This window comes from Eleginops maclovinus, chromosome 1 (genome assembly GCF_036324505.1).
Source record: "Eleginops maclovinus isolate JMC-PN-2008 ecotype Puerto Natales chromosome 1, JC_Emac_rtc_rv5, whole genome shotgun sequence".
NCBI classification, from domain to species: Eukaryota; Metazoa; Chordata; class Actinopteri; order Perciformes; family Eleginopidae; genus Eleginops; species Eleginops maclovinus.
The window spans coordinates 28214189-28232593 of record NC_086349.1 but is presented as its reverse complement, the minus strand read 5'-3'; the positions used below and the strand labels follow the sequence as shown (position 1 = coordinate 28232593).

Below are 18405 nucleotides of genomic sequence, written 5' to 3'. Positions count from 1 at the left end.
AACTCTTTGTATGTGATCTGGTTTCAGAGCACAGATAACGGATCTGCTGAGGGGCGTACGAAGGAGCGGCAGGAAGAGCTCAGGAAGAGTCCGTCTGATTGGTCAGAACTCTGGTGGGATACGTGAAGTCTGTCTCTGAGTTTCATTTGTTGTCCCTCTGTAATCTGCCTCAGGTCATCTTAATCTAAGGTCTACCTTTACCACACACATCCATCCAGAGGAGGACTGGCTCTAAGATCCTCTACTCAAGTTCTGTAACAAATCCAGTTTGGAGGAACCAGAACCTTTGGTTCATATTTGAATTAATATAAATCAGCTGATGAATCATGATGTAGTCAGAATCAGAATCCCTCTGATCGTCCCACAGAGGGGACATCAGTGTGCAGGGGTCTACCGGGGGCCATGATGTAGTCAGAATCAGAATCCCTCTGATCGTCCCACAGAGGGGACATCAGTGTGCAGGGGTCTACCGGGGGCCATGATGTAGTCAGAATCAGAATCCCTCTGATCGTCCCACAGAGGGGACATCAGTGTGCAGGGGTCTACCGGGGGCCATGATGTAGTCAGAATCAGAATCCCTCTGATCGTCCCACAGAGGGGACATCTGCGTTGTTACAGCAGAAAGAACCAAAGACAGCTTAGTGTTTCACCAAGATACAAAACAATATATACAAGAAGCACACAAAATGAAAGTATAGCAGCCAGATATATATCGCACAGTATTAACACAACAGGGGGTGTTATAGTCAGTGACGTTACATGTGGGGGGGGGGGGGGGGGGGTCTACCGAGGGCCATGATGGAATAAGGATACATGAAATACCTGTCAGTATAAAAGACTCTAAAGCTCCAGCTTCACCTGCTGCACAGACACAGTGATGAACACATGAATGCTAATTATAATCCAGTGATAGAAGACATCCGGTGTGTCCCAGGAACCAGAACTTCGGCTCAGTAGTTCTACACAGAGGTAGGGTTACTGCTCTACTGCAGTAACAGATCTGAGTACTGGTGGTAACGTGATCAATTGGACAGACAGCCGGTCAGTCTGTGATCCTGTACACACTGATCTATGCTCCTGCAGAGGACAGAGAGACACTGAGGAACCAGTCCAAAACCCAAACCCAGCATAGAGAGGTTCAGTGAATGTGGTTCTGAAGGTGGGGAGGTGGATCAGTGTGTCAGAGGAGACTGTAGAAGGAGAGAGAGCCAGCAGGATGATGTTATTGTGACAGACAGAGTAACTACCACCAGAGCAGTTCAGACTCCAGGACTGATCATTCCATCCAAACCAACAGTCCTCACTCTCTCCTCTCCTGCTGGTTCCTCTGTAAGTCACTGATATATAAACCCCTCCTCTCCACTCGACCTCCCAGTAACAGCGACCAGTCAGAGCTTCTCTACACATCAGCTGAGGACAGAGGTCAAACCTCTCTGGATGATCAGGATATGGCTGCTCCTCTCTCACTCGTGTCACCGTCCTGTTGTTGTCAGACAGTCTGAGGTTCCTGTTTGCTATGTCTGAGTCCAGAGAGAGTCCACAGGAGTCTGATGAGAGACAGCAGGTATTAAAGGGTGTTACTGTACCTGTGGTGTCCCAGTGTGAAGAGGTTCATGATTAAACACACACTTACACTTCCTGAGACCCGGCCTCAACCAGCGGACTGCAGCAGGCTCCAGGCTGAAAGCAGGGGGGGGGGGGGGGGGGGTTAAACCTCACCAGATCAGAACACATCCTTAATCTAAGACCCACCCTGAACACAGAGCTGTGGTTCTGCTCTGTCTGAACATCATGAGTTCTTCAGGTCCATCAGAACTCTGGTCCAGGTTGCCAAAGTCCTGCTGTCTGATTGGCCGCCTGTTTCCTGTATCTTTCTCAATATGTTTCAGACAGACGGCGACTCCCCCGTGGAGACCGTGTATTAATGAAACGGGCAGCCTTTGTTCCTCTCTGCTATGACACTCTCTGCTCCTCTCTGCTCCGTCTCCCACCCTGAACTCTGAGTGTAGCGCGAGAGAAAAAGGGACGCTTCATTGATCTGTGTGAACATTAAACCCCCCCACTCTGTTTCTGTTGGTCTTCCACATGAACATGGACCCACTGACGGGGGTCTCCTCTCAGCTGCCGACAGACAGTGTGGAGAGTCAGGGTCTATCAGCTCTGGTTGGTTCAGGTCACAGAGCCACTTTCTACCTCCTCTATCAGACTGCCTCTCCTTACCTGAGCGAGTCCAGTCCAGCAGACAGCAGCCCCCCCCTGAGTCTCCTGGGTGATTGTAGCTCAGGTCCAGCTCTCTCAGATGGGAGGGGTTGGAGTTTAAAGCTGAGGCCAGAGCATCACAGCCTTCCTCTGTGATCAGACAGCCTGACAGCCTGCAGACACACAAACAAGCAGTCAGGGGGGGGGGGGGGGGGGCTTATTACTGCATCACCTCTGCACCTACAGGCTCTGCTCCACACTTCAAATGCACAGCATGGTAAATATGGGAGAGGCTGATAACAATGGAGATCTACTTCTGCCCTGACCTGGAGGGAATTTGGGTGGAAAAACCGAACAGGGTCTTTGAAACACCTGCTCAACAGGTGTGAATAAATAGACACGCTTCATGCTGGAGGTCATGAGGTGAGCAAAAGGACAATTATTGTTGTTCTGGCAGGGTCCTGTGCTCCTGAACTTCAGGAAACAAATCAAATCCTGTATGGAAAAGATACTTAGGGTCATGATCCCATTTAACTTTGAGACACTATACCTGGGCTTAGGACCAGACACCATCAACACACACATGTTCAATATCCTGTAGGAAAAAAGCCCTGACTAGGAAACGGTTGACAGCAGAGGCCCCTAAGGTTGAGGTCTGTTCTGATGTTAGTCATGGCACATATGTGATGGGGAAAGGGACTTCTGTTGTGAGTCTTGAAAGTGACAGCTTCAGGATTGTTGGGCTTCATTGGTCGAGGGCATGTCTACAGGTAGACCGGATTTCACTGGAATTGTTGTTAGACTCTAAAACCTACCTCCATGTTTGAAGCTGAGCTACTCCGATGTTAGGGTTACTTGATTCTCTTGTTCAGGAATACACCTACAGAATCTGACCCCCCTTACTTTATTTGGTTTACATTCTGAGTATATCGTCTGTTTATATATTACTATTCCCTGTCTGTAACAACCAGACTATTGCAGAACGACCCTTTTATTGCAGCTGATCATTACTCATATGATTTCCCCTTTGGTATTTGGAGAGTTGAAGCAGCTTCTTTGCATGCTGTTATGTCCTGTATTCCTAATAACAATGTGGATAACAAATGCACAGCATGGTAAGGGTCTTATTGATATGAAGAGATCCTGAAACAAAGGAACCAGGAGGGGCTCGGCTGAAACTGCCTGGATGAGTTCTGGAGGTCAAAGTCTTCTGACCAATCACTGAAACTGAAGCTCTCTGTAGAGGCTTTAGAGGAGATTGCTGTGTCTGGTTTCACTTCAATGATGTTACTGATGATGGTGTTCCCCCCCACCACAGCATGGCTGATGCTGGTATTGACTTCAAACTGTTCTGTGCTCTGACCTGAGGGTCTTCAGGTCACAGTGTGGACTCTCCAGTCCAGCAGACAGCAGCTCCACTCCTGAGTCCTGCAGGTCGGTGTTACTCAGGTCCAGCTCTCTCAGACTAGAGGACTGGGAGCTGAGGACTGAGGACAGAGCTGCACAGCTTCTCTCTGACAGCTTACAGCCACTCAGCCTGAGAGAGGATGAGGACAACAGTTACTCAGAAGACAGCAGAGTATTAATAACTGATTCACTAAATCTAAAGACCTCTGTACTCACAGAGCTTTGCGGGAGGCTTTGACCACAGTGGCAGCAGCCTCAGGAGAGCCTCCTCTGAAGCAGAGTATTTCTGCAGGTCAAACACGTCCAGATCTTCTCCTGATGACAGTAAGATGAAGACCAGAGCTGACCACTGAGCAGGAGACAGATCATCTGTGGAGAGACGTCCTGAACTCAGGGACTGTTGGATCTGCTCCACCAGAGAACGATCCTTCAGTTCATTCAGACAGTGGAACAGGTTGATGCTCCTCTCTGGAGACAGATCCTCTTCTATCTTCTTCTTGATGTACTGGACTGTTTCCTGATTGGTCCCTGAACTACTTCCTGTCTGTGTCAGCAGGCCTCGTAGGAGGTTCTGATTGGTCTGCAGAGAAAGACCCAGGAGGAAGCGAAGGAACAAGTCCAGGTGTCCGTTTGGACTCTGTAAGGCCTGGTCCACAGTTCTCTGGTAGAGATGTGTTAGTTTAGATTTGGGGCTGAAGACTTTAAGCAGCCTGGAGGTTGTTGGTTCTTCTGACAGCAGGTTGACTCCAGACTTGATGAAGGTCAGATCGACATGAAGAGCAGCCAGAAACTCCTGAAGGCTCAGATGGACGAAGCAGAACACCTGGTCCTGGTACAGTCCTCTCTCCTCTCTAAAGACCTGTGTGAACACTCCTGAGTACACTGAGGCTGCTCTGATATCGATGCCACACTCTGTCAGGTCGGACTCATAGAAGATCAGGTGGCCTTTCTGCAGCTGCTCAAAAGCCCAGAGACTCCATCATCTCCCTGCTCTCTGGACTCCAGTGTGGATCTGTCTCAGCTCCTCCATCATACTTGATGTTCTTCACTTTGGACTGAACCACCAGGAAGTGGATGTACATCTCAGTCAGGGTCTCGGGCAGCTCTCCTCCCTCTCTGGTCTTCAGCACCTCCTCCAGAACTGTAGCAGAGATCCAGCAGAAGACTGGGATGTGGCACATGATGTGGAGGCTTCGTGAGGTCTTGATGTGGGAGATGATGGTGCCGGCCTGCTCCTGATCTCTGAACCTCTTCCTGAAGTACTCCTCCTTCTGGGGGTCAGTGAACCCTCTGATCTCTGTCACCATGTGCACACACTCAGGAGGGATCTGATTGGCTGCTGCAGGTCGTGTGGTTATCCAGAGGCGAGCAGAGGGAAGCAGCTTCCCCCTGATGAGGTTTGTCAGCAGCACATCCACTGAGGTGGACTCTGTGACATCAGTCAGGACCTCAGTGTTGTGGAAGTCCAGAGGAAGTCGACACTCATCCAGATCGTCAAAGATGAACACAACCGGGAACTGAAGAAAGCTGCAGACTCCTGCGTCTCTGGTTTCAGGGAAGAACTGATGAACAAGTCCCACCAAGCTGTACTGGTTCTCTCCCAGCACATTCAGCTCTCTGAAGGTGAATGGGAATGTGAACTGGATGTCCTGGTGGGCTTTGCCTTCAGCCCAGTCCAGAGTGAACTTCTGAGTTAGGACTGTTTTCCCGATGCCAGCCACTCCCTTTGTCAGCACTGCTCTGATTGGTGCATCTCTTCCAGGTGAGGCTTTAAAGAGCTCTTCTTGTCTGATGGGGGTTTCTGGTCTGTCTGGTTTCCTGGATGCTGTTTCAATCTGTCTGACCTCATGTTCCTCATTGACCTCTGCAGCCCCCCCCTCTGTGATGTAGAGCTCTGTGTAGATCTGGTTCAGAAGGGTTGGGTTTCCTGCTTTAGCAATGCCCTCAAACACACACTGGAACTTCTCCTTCAGGGAGGACTTGAGTTTACGCCGACAGACTCCAGCAGCAGCTCCTGAAAGAACAAACAGCAGATCATTCGGTCACTCTGTGACTCTGGCTCTCTGAAGGACATATGGATATATGTTGGTCCCTTGAGACATCAGCAGATGAGACATTTATCCAGAGTGTTAATCTCTATAGAAACCCTCTTACTGCTCTGCAGACGCTCAGCCAGCTCCTCCTGCTCCTGCAAGACTGCTAGGTCTACACTGGCTGAGTGTTTACCTGATCTACTTGACTCCTGTAGTGCAAATTCCGATTCCCTTAATCATCTCACAGGTAATCTAAACAGCATCTGGCTCAAAACGCTTGACGCTGTTGCTGCTCTCACAACCAGAAAACGTACTAGGATTAAATCGGCACCAGGGTTTTCAGATGACACCCGTTCACTCAAACAGATCTGTAGAAAGCTTGAGCTCAAGTGGTGTGTAACGAACAGGGGTGTTATCGCCTCGCCTGGATCGAGAGTTTTAAGAAGTGTAAACATGCACTTTCAGCTGCAAGGACAGCATACTTCTCTAGCTTGATTAACATTAATAAAAATAATCCACGGTTTCTGTTTGACACTGTCGCTAGACTCACGCGGAACCTCCGTGCCAATAGCTCTTCATACAGTGCTGATGATCTTCAAAAATTCTTTACCAATAAGATTTCATCAATTGGAGATAAGCCCACTGCTCCACACTCCTCTCAAAATGATGGCTATGAATTCTCCAATTCTTTGATGGATGCAGACACTGTGACTCGGACCAACTGCACCCTTTCCCAGTTGGAAATCATTTCCCCTGAGGCCTTTACCAGACTGGCAACTGCTTCCAAACCCACAGCCTGCATATTAGACCCTATACCTAATCTAATCCTTTTAAGGAACTGCTACCTGTATTCAGTAGTTCTGTTCTTGATATTACAAATAAATCATTTTCCATGGGCTCGGTTCCCTCAGCTTATAAAACTGCTATTATTAAACCATTGCTTAAAAAACCTAATACTGCAAGTTCTGAACAATTATCAACCAATTCCCAATCTTCCTTTGAGCTCAAATTACTTGAGAGAGTAGTCGCTGATCAACTCATTTCCTACTTATCCAACAACAATCTGTTTGATAAATTCCAATCTGGCTTTCGCTCCCGTCATTCTACTGACTCTGCCTTGACCAGAGTAGTCAATGATTTACTAATTACTGTTGACTCTGACTTCACATCATTGCTGCTGCTTCTTGACTTGAGTGCAGCTTTTGATGCTGTGGATCACAGCATAGTTCTACACTGCTTGGAAAAGCATATTGGTATCCATGGGACAGTGCTCTGATGTTTCATTCATATTTATCAAACAGAACCCAATGTGTACTTTACAACAACACAATCTCTGAATGTTCCAGAGTAAAGTTTGGTGTACCCCGGGGATCTGTACTGGGCCCTATGCTTTTTGCTATCTACAGTACATGCTTCCCCTTGGTGACATCATTTCCAAATATGGTATTAATTTTCATTACTACGCTGACGATACGCAGTTATATGTACCTGTTAAGCCAAATGCCCTTTCCCAGCTCCTACATTTAGAGGCATGTCTATCAGAAATAACAGATTGGATGGATATGAACGTTGTGCTGTTAAATTGAGATGAATCAATTAGTTGTTAGACCTGCAAAATATGAGCATCAGTTTGAGAACCTGAGTGTCAATATTGATGACTGTATTATCTCTGAAAGCTCGACTGTCCAAAACCTTGGAGTGATTTTTGATTCCTGTCTGACATTCCAGTCTCATATCAAGACTTTTACCAAGACAGCATTTTTCCATCTTATTGATATTGCCAAAAATTCGACCCATTCTATCACCGTGTGATGCTGAAACTTTAATCCATTTTTTCACAGTTTTTTTTCAGGGGGGGGACATTTGACAAATCTCTGAGTGGTTAACCAATCAGAGCAGAGTGCGCTTTTGCAAAGGTGGGGGCATGGGCTCTTCAGAGCGTTTTCAGACGGAGTGAAAAGTGGTCATTTATGCACAGGCAGTGTGAGGAAAATAAAGCGCTGTTTCAACATTGAAACATGTCAGAGTGGAGCAACGACACACATGGAGCTGAAGAGCAGCATCACAGGGACCTTTAAGAATATCAGCAGCCTGCTTTTTCTAATGGAATCAATTACCTCCCCTGCGAAGACTGCCTATCCACCACCGATGAACTGGTCTCCCATTACAATGATGGACTCCATAACCTTTTAAACAGACATGCACCTCTTAAAACCTGGTTTACACCTGAGTTACGCCAGCTAAATCTGGCCTCGTAGTTCATAGGGACATGTACAACAGCCACTTCTCTATAAGGATGCTCTTTCCTCCGCTAGATCAGCATCCTATACCAACTTAAGGTCAGGTGAAGGAAACACCAGAACCCTGTTCTCTTCAGTCAACACCATTCTGCAACCACTGGACTGTCTTGCATCCCACCTGTATTCAATCAAAAATATTCACCAGGAATTGACCTCCTCTAGATATACTTCACTTCACTCAGCTCCATCTGCTCCCCACTCCTCTCCACTGTCCAGCTTCGAACTTCCCACTCTCGCTGAAATATCTAATCTCATCTGTAAATCCAAATCATCCTCCTGCCAGCTGGACCCCCTTCCTACTTCCTTCCTTCCTGCTCTGATACTGGTTTGATCCTGAATCATACATATATAATGTCCTCCTCTGTAGCTGTTAGTGTGTCATTATAGCACACTGAAGGAATTACAGTATAGATATGTGATGCCTCCTGTCATCATTAATGGACGTCCTTTCAGAATGACGCTCAGAGGAGAGGAGTTCCAACCTCTACACTCCTGCTGCTTCCACTTCTTCCTCCTCGTCTCCTCTATCCTCGCTTCCCTTCCTCGACTCCTCCGCTCGCATCTCCCGTGGGTGGGACTAAGACGCGAGGTGAGGAGACGATTCGAAGAGAGCAGCCGAGGAGAAAGGTCGAGGATAGGAGTGAAGGAAAAGAGTCAAGGAGAGGAGTCAAGGAGAGAGGTCGAGGAGAGGAGTGAAGGAGAGGAGTCGAGGAGTCAAGGAAAGGAGTCAAGGAGAGGAGGGGAATGGAGGAGGGGAAATGAGAAAGGGCCCAGAGCCTCTCTGTGATTGGTTGATTATCATGTGACCGTGTTTGACATGAAGAGGGCAGTGAGACGACACAGGAAGTCTGAGCTTGGTTTGTTATCAGTTTTATTAATACGAACTCTAACAACTCCGTTAAGATATCATCTGCTGCATCACATCACATCTGCTGCATCACATCACATCTGCTGCATCACATCTGTTGCATCACATCAGCTGCATCACATCACATCTGCTGCATCACATCTGTTGCATCACATCTGCTGCATCACATCACATCAGCTGCATCACATCTGTTGCATCACATCACATCTGCTGCATCACATCTGCTGCATCACATCACATCTGCTGCATCACATCTGCTGCATCACATCACATCTGCTGCATCACATCTGTTGCATCACATCTGCTGCATCACATCACATCAGCTGCATCACATCTGTTGCATCACATCACATCTGCTGCATCACATCACATCTGCTGCATCACATCTGTTGCATCACATCACATCTGCTGCATCACATCTGTTGCATCACATCAGCTGCATCACATCTGTTGCATCACATCTGCTGCATCACATCACATCTGCTGCATCACATCTGTTGCATCACATCAGCTGCATCACATCAGCTGCATCACATCACATCTGCTGCATCACATCTGTTGCATCACATCACATCTGCTGCATCACATCTGCTGCATCACATCAGCTGCATCACATCTGTTGCATCACATCTGCTGCATCACATCACATCTGCTGCATCACATCTGTTGCATCACATCAGCTGCATCACATCTGCTGCATCACATCACATCAGCTGCATCACATCTGCTGCATCACATCTGCTGCATCACATCACATCTGCTGCATCACATCTGTTGCATCACATCTGTTGCATCACATCAGCTGCATCACATCTGTTGCATCACATCACATCTGCTGCATCACATCTGCTGCATCACATCTGTTGCATCACATCTGCCGCATCACATCTGCTGCATCACATCTGTTGCATCACATCAGCTGCATCACATCAGCTGCATCACATCAGCTGCATCACATCACATCTGCTGCATCACATCTGTTGCATCACATCTGTTGCATCACATCACATCTGCTGCATCACATCACATCTGCTGCATCCCATCTGTTGCATCACATCTGTTGCATCACATTAGCTACATCACATCTGCTGCATCACATCTGTTGCATCACATCTGCTACATCACATCACATCTGCTGCATCACATCTGTTGCATCACATCTGTTGCATCACATCAGCTGCATCACATCACATCTGTTGCATCACATCACATCTGCTGCATCACATCTGTTGCATCACATCTGCTGCATCACATCTGTTGCATCACATCTGTTGCATCACATCTGCTGAATCACATCTGCTGCATCACATCTGCTGCATCACATCTGTTGCATCACATTAGCTACATCACATCTGCTGCATCACATCACATCAGCTGCATCACAACAGCTGCATCACATCTGTTGCATCACATCTGCTGCATCACATCTGCTGCATCACATCTGTTGCATCACATCTGTTGCATCACATCACATCTGCTGCATCACATCAGCTGCATCACATCACATCAGCTGCATCACATCTGTTGCATCACATTAGCTACATCACATCTGCTGCATCACATCTGTTGCATCACATCACATCTGCTGCATCACATCACATCTGCTGCATCACATCTGCTGCATCACATCACATCTGTTGCATCACATCACATCTGCTGCATCACATCTGTTGCATCACATCTGTTGCATCACATCTGCTGCATCACATCTGTTGCATCACATCTGCTACATCACATCTGCTGCATCACATCTGTTGCATCACATCTGCTACATCACATCACATCTGCTGCATCACATCTGCTGCATCACATCTGTTGCATCACATCAGCTGCATCACATCACATCTGTTGCATCACATCACATCTGCTGCATCACATCTGTTGCATCACATCTGCTGCATCACATCAGCTGCATCACATCAGCTGCATCACATCTGCTGCATCACATCTGTTGCATCACATCACATCTGCTGCATCACATCACATCTGCTGCATCACATCACATCTGTTGCATCACATCTGCTGCATCACATCACATCTGCTGCATCACATCACATCTGTTGCATCACATCTGTTGCATCACATCTGTTGCATCACATCTGTATATTTTAGTTAAAGCACTGAAGGATATCTTTGATCTCAGAATGTTCAGTAGAGCTTCTTTCCTCTGATTGGTTGTAATCAATACATTCTGTTTATTTCTGGATCCTCTGTAATCGACGCAGAGTGATCCTCTTTATATTCGTAGGCTTTCTGTTGATGAACATGGTCAGAGATATTTGACGTTGGGGAGGACGCAGAGCATCTCAAACAGGAGGTTAGCTCCGGTCAGCGCCGTGTTTCCTGAGAGAGAAATATGTATTCATTCAATGATTTAATACATCTGTACATCTGTATGAAGGATTGAGTAGAGTGTGTAGTACCGCTGGTGTCGTAGGGGGGGGACACCTCCACCAGGTCACAGCCCACAAGGTTCAAACCCCGACAGCCGCGAATGATCTCCACTCCCTGAAAGAGAAATAAATCATCTCCACACTAGAGCGACCGACAGGGGTAAAGTTACACGCTTTATTCTGAAAATCACATTCACAGTTTTTTTACAAATCTGAACATTTTGATATTCCTCCCAAATATCCTAAAATTCTCACCGTTTCCAAAATCTAAATATTCTAACTTTACTCAAATGTAATAATGTTTCACTTTTTCCTCAACATTTTGAAACTCCCTTTTTTTTAAATCTCCAACTTCAGATTTTTTCAGAAAATCAAAAGCTTTTGACTTCTATTCTGAAAATCTCAGATGCGCCCCCCCCCATTCTAAAGACAGTAGAGGGGGCAGTACATGAGTAAACGTGTTATCCAGCACTGAACAGTCGTGTAGTATACCTGAATGGGGGTGAGGCCTGCGATCTCAGGGGTCCCGGTGCCCGGAGCGAAGCCAGGGTCCAGAGCATCGATATCAAAGCTCAGGTACACTGGACCCCCCGCCATCTGAGCCCTCACCTCCTCCATCAGAGGAGCCAGAGACCTGAACCAGCACTCCTCCACCTGCACCACACGGAAACCCTGCACACACACACACACACACACACACACACACACACACACACACACACACACACACACAGTACCTAAATTAGGAAGCATATGTTATCAGAGGTACTTGTAGCAGTGAATCCAGAATGTAGTGAGTACCTCCTTTAACCAGCAGGTAGTCAGTACCTCCTTTAACCAGCAGGTAGTCAGTACCTAAACCAGCATGTAGTCAGTACCTCCTTTAACCAGCAGGTAGTCAGTACCTCCTTTAACCAGCAGGTAGTCAGTACCTCCTTTAATCAGCAGGTAGTCAGTACCTAAACCAGCATGTAGTCAGTACCTAAACCAGCATGTAGTCAGTACCTCCTTTAACCAGCAGGTAGTCAGTACCTAAACCAGCAGGTAGTCAGTACCTAAACCAGCAGGTAGTCAGTACCTAAACCAGCATGTAGTCAGTACCTAAACCAGCATGTAGTCAGTACCTCCTTTAACCAGCAGGTAGTCAGTACCTAAACCAGCATGTAGTCAGTACCTCCTTTAACCAGCAGGTAGTCAGTCCCCGGTGTTACAGGAAGTAGCTGGTACCTGTATCAGCTAGAGTTTACTATCAGCGGTACCTGAGCGCGGCTCCAGGCGTAGGAGTCAGCGGAGTAGCCCGACCCCCGCAGGCCGATCTGCACCACCCGGCTGCAGTCCAGCAGCCCCTCTTCCACACAGCGTCTGAAGGGGGTCCCGTGTCCGATCCGCTCCCCCAGGACCACATCACTGGTGTCAGCGTGAGCGTCCACATGAACCAGACCCACTGGACCATGCCTCAGAGCCAGAGAGTATTACAAGATATTAGAAGATATAATAAAATATTGAACGCATTTTTAGATATTTATTCTACTTTATTTTTTTCTCTCTTTTCTCAAATATTTCTTTGAATCATTTTCAGTTTTTTTTGTTGCACATTTTCTACATTTTCAGAAAATGTCTCACTTAATTTTGAACAGTTTCCAATTTTGGGGGGAAGTTCTGCTCATACATTGATAAAAACCCCAACAATATAATGAAGCAGAAAGTACAGTGGGGCAAAAAAGTATTTAGTCAGCCACCAATTGTGCAAGTTCTCCCATTTCAAAAGATGAGGCCTGTAATTTTTATCATAGGTACACTTAACTATGAGAGACAGAATGGGGGAAACAATCCAGGAAATCACATTGTAGGATTTTAATGAATTTATTTCAAATGATTGTGGAAAATAAGTATTTGGTCAATAACAAAAGTTCATCTCAATACTTTGTTATATACCCTTTGTTGGCAATGACAGAGGTCAAACGTTTTCTGTAAGTCTTCACAAGGTTTCCACACTGTTGCTGGTATTTTGGCCCATTCCTCCATGCAGATCTCCTCTAAAGCAGTGATGTTTTGGGGCTGTCGCTGGGCAACACGGACTTTCAACTCCCTCCAAAGATTTTCTATGGGGTTGAGATCTGGAGACTGGCTAGGCCACTCCAGGACCTTGAAATGCTTCTTACGAAGCCACTCCTTCGTTGCCCTGGCGGTGTGTTTGGGATCATTGTCATGCTGAAAGACCCAGCCACGCTTCATCTTCAGTGCCCTTGCTGATGGAAGGAGGTTTTCACTCAAAATCTCACGATACATGGCCCCATTCATTCTTTCCTTTCCACGGATCAGTCGTCCTGGTCCCTTTGCAGAAGAACAGCCCCAAAGCATGATGTCTCCACCCCCATGCTTCACAGTAGGTATGGTGTTCTTTGGAGGCAACTCTGCATTCTTTCTCCTCCAAACACCACGAGTTGAGTTTTTACCAAAAAGTTCTATTTTGGTTTCATCTGACCATATGACATTCTCCCAATCCTCTTCTGGATCATCCAAATGCCCTCTAGCAAACTTCAGACGGGCCTGGACATGTACTGGCTTAAGCAGGGGGACACGTCTGGAACTGCAGGATTTAAGTCCCTGGCGGCGTAGTGTGTTACTGATGGTAGCCTCTGTTACTTTGGTCCCAGCTCTCTGCAGGTCATTCACTAGGTCCCCCCGTGTGGTTCTGGGATTTTTGCTCACCGTTCTTGTGATCATGTTGACCCCACGGGGTGAGATCTTGCGTGGAGCCCCAGATCGAGGGAGATTAGCAGTGGTCTTGTATGTCTTCCATTTTCTAATAATTGCTCCCACAGTTGATTTCTTCACACCAAGCTGCTTACCTATTGCAGATTCAGTTTTCCCAGCCTGGTGCAGGTCTACAATTTTGTCTCTGGTCTCCTTTGACAGCTCTTTGGTCTTGGCCATAGTGGAGTTTGGAGTATGACTGCTTGAGGTTGTGGACAGGTGTCTTTTATACTGATAACGAGTTCAAAAAGGTGCCATTAATACAGGTAACCAGTGGAGGACAGAGGAGCCTCTTAAAGAAGAAGTTACAGGTCTGTGAGAGCCAGAAATCTTGCTTGTTTGTAGGTGACCCAATACTTATTTTACCGAGGAATTTACAATGAATTCATTAAAGATCCTACAACGTGATTTCCTGGATTGTTTCCCTCATTCTGTCTCTCATAGTTGAGTGTACCTATGATAAAATTACAGGCCTCTCATCTTTTTAAATGGGAGAACTTGCTCAATTGGTGGCTGACTAAATACTTTTTTGCCCCACTGTATCTCAGGTTGAAGCCTCTGAAATATAAACGTATTTCTAAATATCTTTGAGGAATTCTTCTAAAGCTTTCTCTCACACTATAGACCCAACAACCAGGCTGGTCTGTGAGATGAGCAGCCAGATCTCAGTGTGTGGGACTCTGTCCTCTCTCCTGAAGTCAAAGGCGGAGAGGTCAGGGGAGAGATGGGAGCGGGGGTAGAGGGAGATGAGAGAGGGGGAGAGAGAGGGAGGGACGGAGAGAGGTAGGGAGGGAGGGAGGAGAGAGAGACAGAGGATTGAGGGAGGGACGGAGGATAGAGAGAGAGAGAGGGAGGGAAGGAGGGAGAGAGTGAGAGGAGAGAGGGAGGGAGGGAGAGAGTTCAGCATCCTGACCGCCTGGTGGAAGAAGCTGTTCCTCAGCCTGGTGGAGCTCGAGCGGAGGCTGCGGTACAGCTTCTCCCTGAAGGCGGGAGGCTGAAGAGGCTGTTGGAGGGGTGGGTGGGGTCTCCCGCAATGCTGAGTGCTTTGCGGGTGAGGCGGGTGCTGTAGCAGTTCTGTAGTGTAGGGAGTGAGACCCCGATGATCCTCTGGGCAGAGTTAACATGTGATGTCCCTGTGAAGCATCAACAGCTTACAGCGTGCATTTTGTTGTGCAACAGCGCATTGAAGGCTGACCATGAAGATCTTTGGACCGCGTAATAAAGTGAAGCAGAGTCAGAGGTGAGGGGATCAACCAGCAGCCGTTTCTGCTGCTTCATTAACCAGTCTGCAAACATCCCATCGGGTCCTGATTCTCAAATCTGAGGCTTCTCTTATCTTTGAGACTTCTTTGAAAAGTGAAAACCCTGGTTTTCTTTTGGACAGTTTTTGCTCCCAGGACTTCAGATAGATTGTTAGTAGCAGCCCTGAAGAAAAGCCCTGTCCTAACCTTTGGTTCAGAAAACATGAACAACAGTCCAGCCGGATCAGCATCGTGAGCGGAACTTACCTCTCAGCCACAGCCTGCAGGATGGGGTAAGCAATGGTGTGATCTCCACCTGCAGGAACAACCAGTGTTAGAGACCCCTGACCCGGCATGGACCCAATAATACCGCACTCTGAGATTATTTTCTGACATCCAAAATCACATGGGGGGATCCCATCGGACGAGGGAGGTGCTGCGTTCAGGAACACAGGGATATATGAGATAGTAATCCTCACCCATGGTGAGGGGGATGCATCCTGCAGACAGGACCTTCCTGTAGGCCTCTCTGATGCGTGTGCACGTGTCCTTCAGGTCGTACAAGTTCACGTTCACGTCTCCGATGTCGGCCACCACCAGCGACTCGTACGGAGCCGCTCTGGTTCCGCTGTTGAAGCTGCGCAGCATCGCTGACTCCACACGGATCTGCCGGGGCCCGAACCTGCAGGGGGAGAGTCAGGGGCCCTTAATAAATACCATTCCCTCTGTCTACAGGTCTCTCAGTAATGTAAGCATGGTGCAGACCCTGAACGCAGCACATCATATATTCAGTAAAGGTTCTGCCGACCAGAGGTGCAAAGTCTAGTACTGTTCCAGAGTACACATTGAGGTACTTGTACTTTACTAGAGTATTTTTCATTTTCAATGTCCCCCCCGTTTCATTACTACCTCATACTTTTGACTCCACTACATGTATTTTACAGATTCAGTTGGTGGTTACTTTGCAAAGACTATTAATACACAATATAAATCTACTGACACATTATTTATTGTATCATGGGTTAAGTTAGGAGTTTATCAAACACCCAAATAAACATCCCTTTTTGCAACATTGAAGTGATGAACACAATAATGCATCGATCCTTTTAAATACCTGGTGCTGATGTGTGCCGTTCTGCAAAAGGAATACTTTTGGTACTTAACGTTGATGCTAATATTCCGTACTTGTACAATTTGTAATGCCGGACTTTTACATGGAACTGAGTACTTCTTGCACCTCTGCTGCAGACCCTGACGCAGCACAGTACACTAAAATTGTAAAGACCCTGAACGCAGCCCAGTATAATAACGGTGGTGCAGACTCTGAACGCAGCCCAGTATAATAACGGTGGTGCAGACTCTGAACGCAGCACAGAAAAGTAAAGTTGTGCAGACCCTGAACGCAGCACATCAAATAAAGCTGTGCAGACCCTGAACGCAGCACAGAAAAGTAACAGTTGCGCAGACTCTGAACGCAGCACAGAAAAGTAAAATTGTGCAGACTCTGAAAGCAGCGCAGAAAACTAAAGCTGTGCAGACCGTGAACGCAGCACAGAAAAGTAACAGTTGCGCAGACACTGAACGCAGCACATCAAATAAAGCTGTGCAGACTCTGAACGCAGCGCAGAAAAGTAAAGTTGTGCAGACTCTGAACGCAGCACAGAAAAGTAACAGTTGCGCAGACCCTGAACGCAGCACATCAAATAAAGCTGTGCAGACTCTGAACGCAGCACAGAAAAGTAACAGTTGCGGAGACCCTGAACGCAGCACAGTAGTGTAACCCGTAATCTGTATAAAGGTTGAACAGTAACCTGGCCCCGGGTCTGTTGGATGTCCCGGTATCGATGGGGACCCCGATGAAGGCAGCATCCAGGCCCTCCGCGGTCTCCTGGTGGGGCAGCTTGTTCATGGTGGGGATCCCCGAGACCCGGGCCACAAACTCTGCACTGGGGGGAACATTGAAGCGTGTCCCGGAGCTGCTCCTGACCGGGGGGTGGATCTGCGACCTGCAGAGGGGGGTCGGGAAGGTCCGGGTCTGCAGGGAGAAGAGCCCCCCCGCAGAGACAACAGATCTACTAAAGGTCCTGCACAGAGACCACATGCCGAGATCTGAACCAGCTGTCTGTCAGAGTAGCGGTTATTGCTGAGGGTACTTCAGGTGCTCACAGGAACATTGGAACTTTCTGTATTAGTTATGCAGGGAACATGAGAAGTGCAGCAGTGTGGTTTTAAATCCTACTCTATGTGATCGTGTTGAATGCACCGTGAGCACATTAACATGCTGCATCAACTTTAGTGAGAACACAGTTCCTGCTTCAGATTGTGATTCACGTGTCTCTACATCTCAGAGTTATGCTGTGAGCCTGAAGGCAGCACGGGTTCACACTGGAGCAGCTATGAGGAGGAGGAGGCGGAGGAGGAGGAGGGGGGGGAACGTGGAATTATTGTCTAACCCTCTCGCTGTGTTTCCCGACAGAGGAGACAAAGTCCGGCTTGTTATCTTCTCGAGCAGCTCAGAGTGCAGAGGGCGCTGACAGCTTTGAGTCGAACCTCCGGAACGATCCTTTTGCTGTTTACCTGTTTATGCTTCTTCCACACTTGATTGTTCAAAGCCCCAACTGGTTCCATCACTTCCCGTTTAAACAGAGATATGACCCATTTCTCCATGGTGCTGTCTTTGTGAACCACTGTGTGATTTATACACTCTATAAATAAAGAGTCTTGATGTGATTTCTGTGTGTTTTCACTGGATATTTGAACCCATCACAGACAGCTTGGCTTTGAGTATTCTTAAATATCTTTGGAGGGCGTCTTTTATTAGTGTCACAGCCTGTAGTGTAGTTATATTTAATCTCAGGATACCAACACACCGATAATCCCTCTCCGTTTATTTCAGTGAGACGTGCTGCTCCTGCGACACGCGCACGCGCGCACACACACCTACCTCCGCCACAGGAAGTAGATTGAACGTGTTTCTATTTTCAGTTGTAGGTGTAATACCTCGCAGTCTCACAGCAGGGGGCACTACGCATCCACACCTGAAATAAAATGCTCTTTGTGTGTTTGATGCGTTCAGGAACCACTGAGAGGAGTTCACCTGGGTTTCAGGTTGTGTCACCTCAGAAACGTGTCTGCGGGGCATGGAAATAAACTCCAGGTGAGGAGCAGGTAAAACCAGACTGAGACATTTGAACAGCGTTTTTTAAA

General features: G+C 47.4%; 1 protein-coding gene and 1 pseudogene across 1 annotated transcript; both read right to left on the bottom strand.

Annotated features, from left to right (window-relative positions):
* Positions 1 to 1022: 1022 nt before the first annotated feature.
* Positions 1023 to 6441, bottom strand: LOC134862674 (NLR family CARD domain-containing protein 3-like; annotated as a pseudogene).
* A 2667-nt stretch (positions 6442 to 9108) lies between these two features.
* Positions 9109 to 17360, bottom strand: agmat (agmatinase (putative)). Its single transcript, XM_063880164.1, has 7 exons — positions 17010 to 17360; positions 15678 to 15880; positions 15466 to 15514; positions 12460 to 12655; positions 11693 to 11872; positions 11231 to 11315; positions 9109 to 11150 (listed from the first exon to the last, which is right to left on the bottom strand). Exons 1-7 carry the CDS (start codon positions 17297 to 17299, stop codon positions 11077 to 11079), a joined length of 1077 nt encoding a protein of 358 aa, XP_063736234.1. The 5' UTR covers positions 17300 to 17360; the 3' UTR covers positions 9109 to 11076.
* Between the last annotated feature and the right edge of the window lie 1045 nt (positions 17361 to 18405).

What these genes read in the sequence shown, in the direction of transcription:
- agmat (XM_063880164.1), bottom strand. Translation starts at nt 17,299, where the DNA reads ATGTGGTCTCTGTGCAGGACCTTTAGTAGATCTGTTGTCTCTGCGGGG. An exon ending in ACGCCTGGAGCCGCGCTCAG is followed by an intron (nt 11,873 to 12,459) that starts GTACCGCTGATA and finishes GTGTGTGTGCAG; the next exon opens with GGTTTCCGTGTGGTGCAGGT. An exon ending in CCCCCCCTACGACACCAGCG is followed by an intron (nt 11,151 to 11,230) that starts GTACTACACACT and finishes TTTCTCTCTCAG; the next exon opens with GAAACACGGCGCTGACCGGA.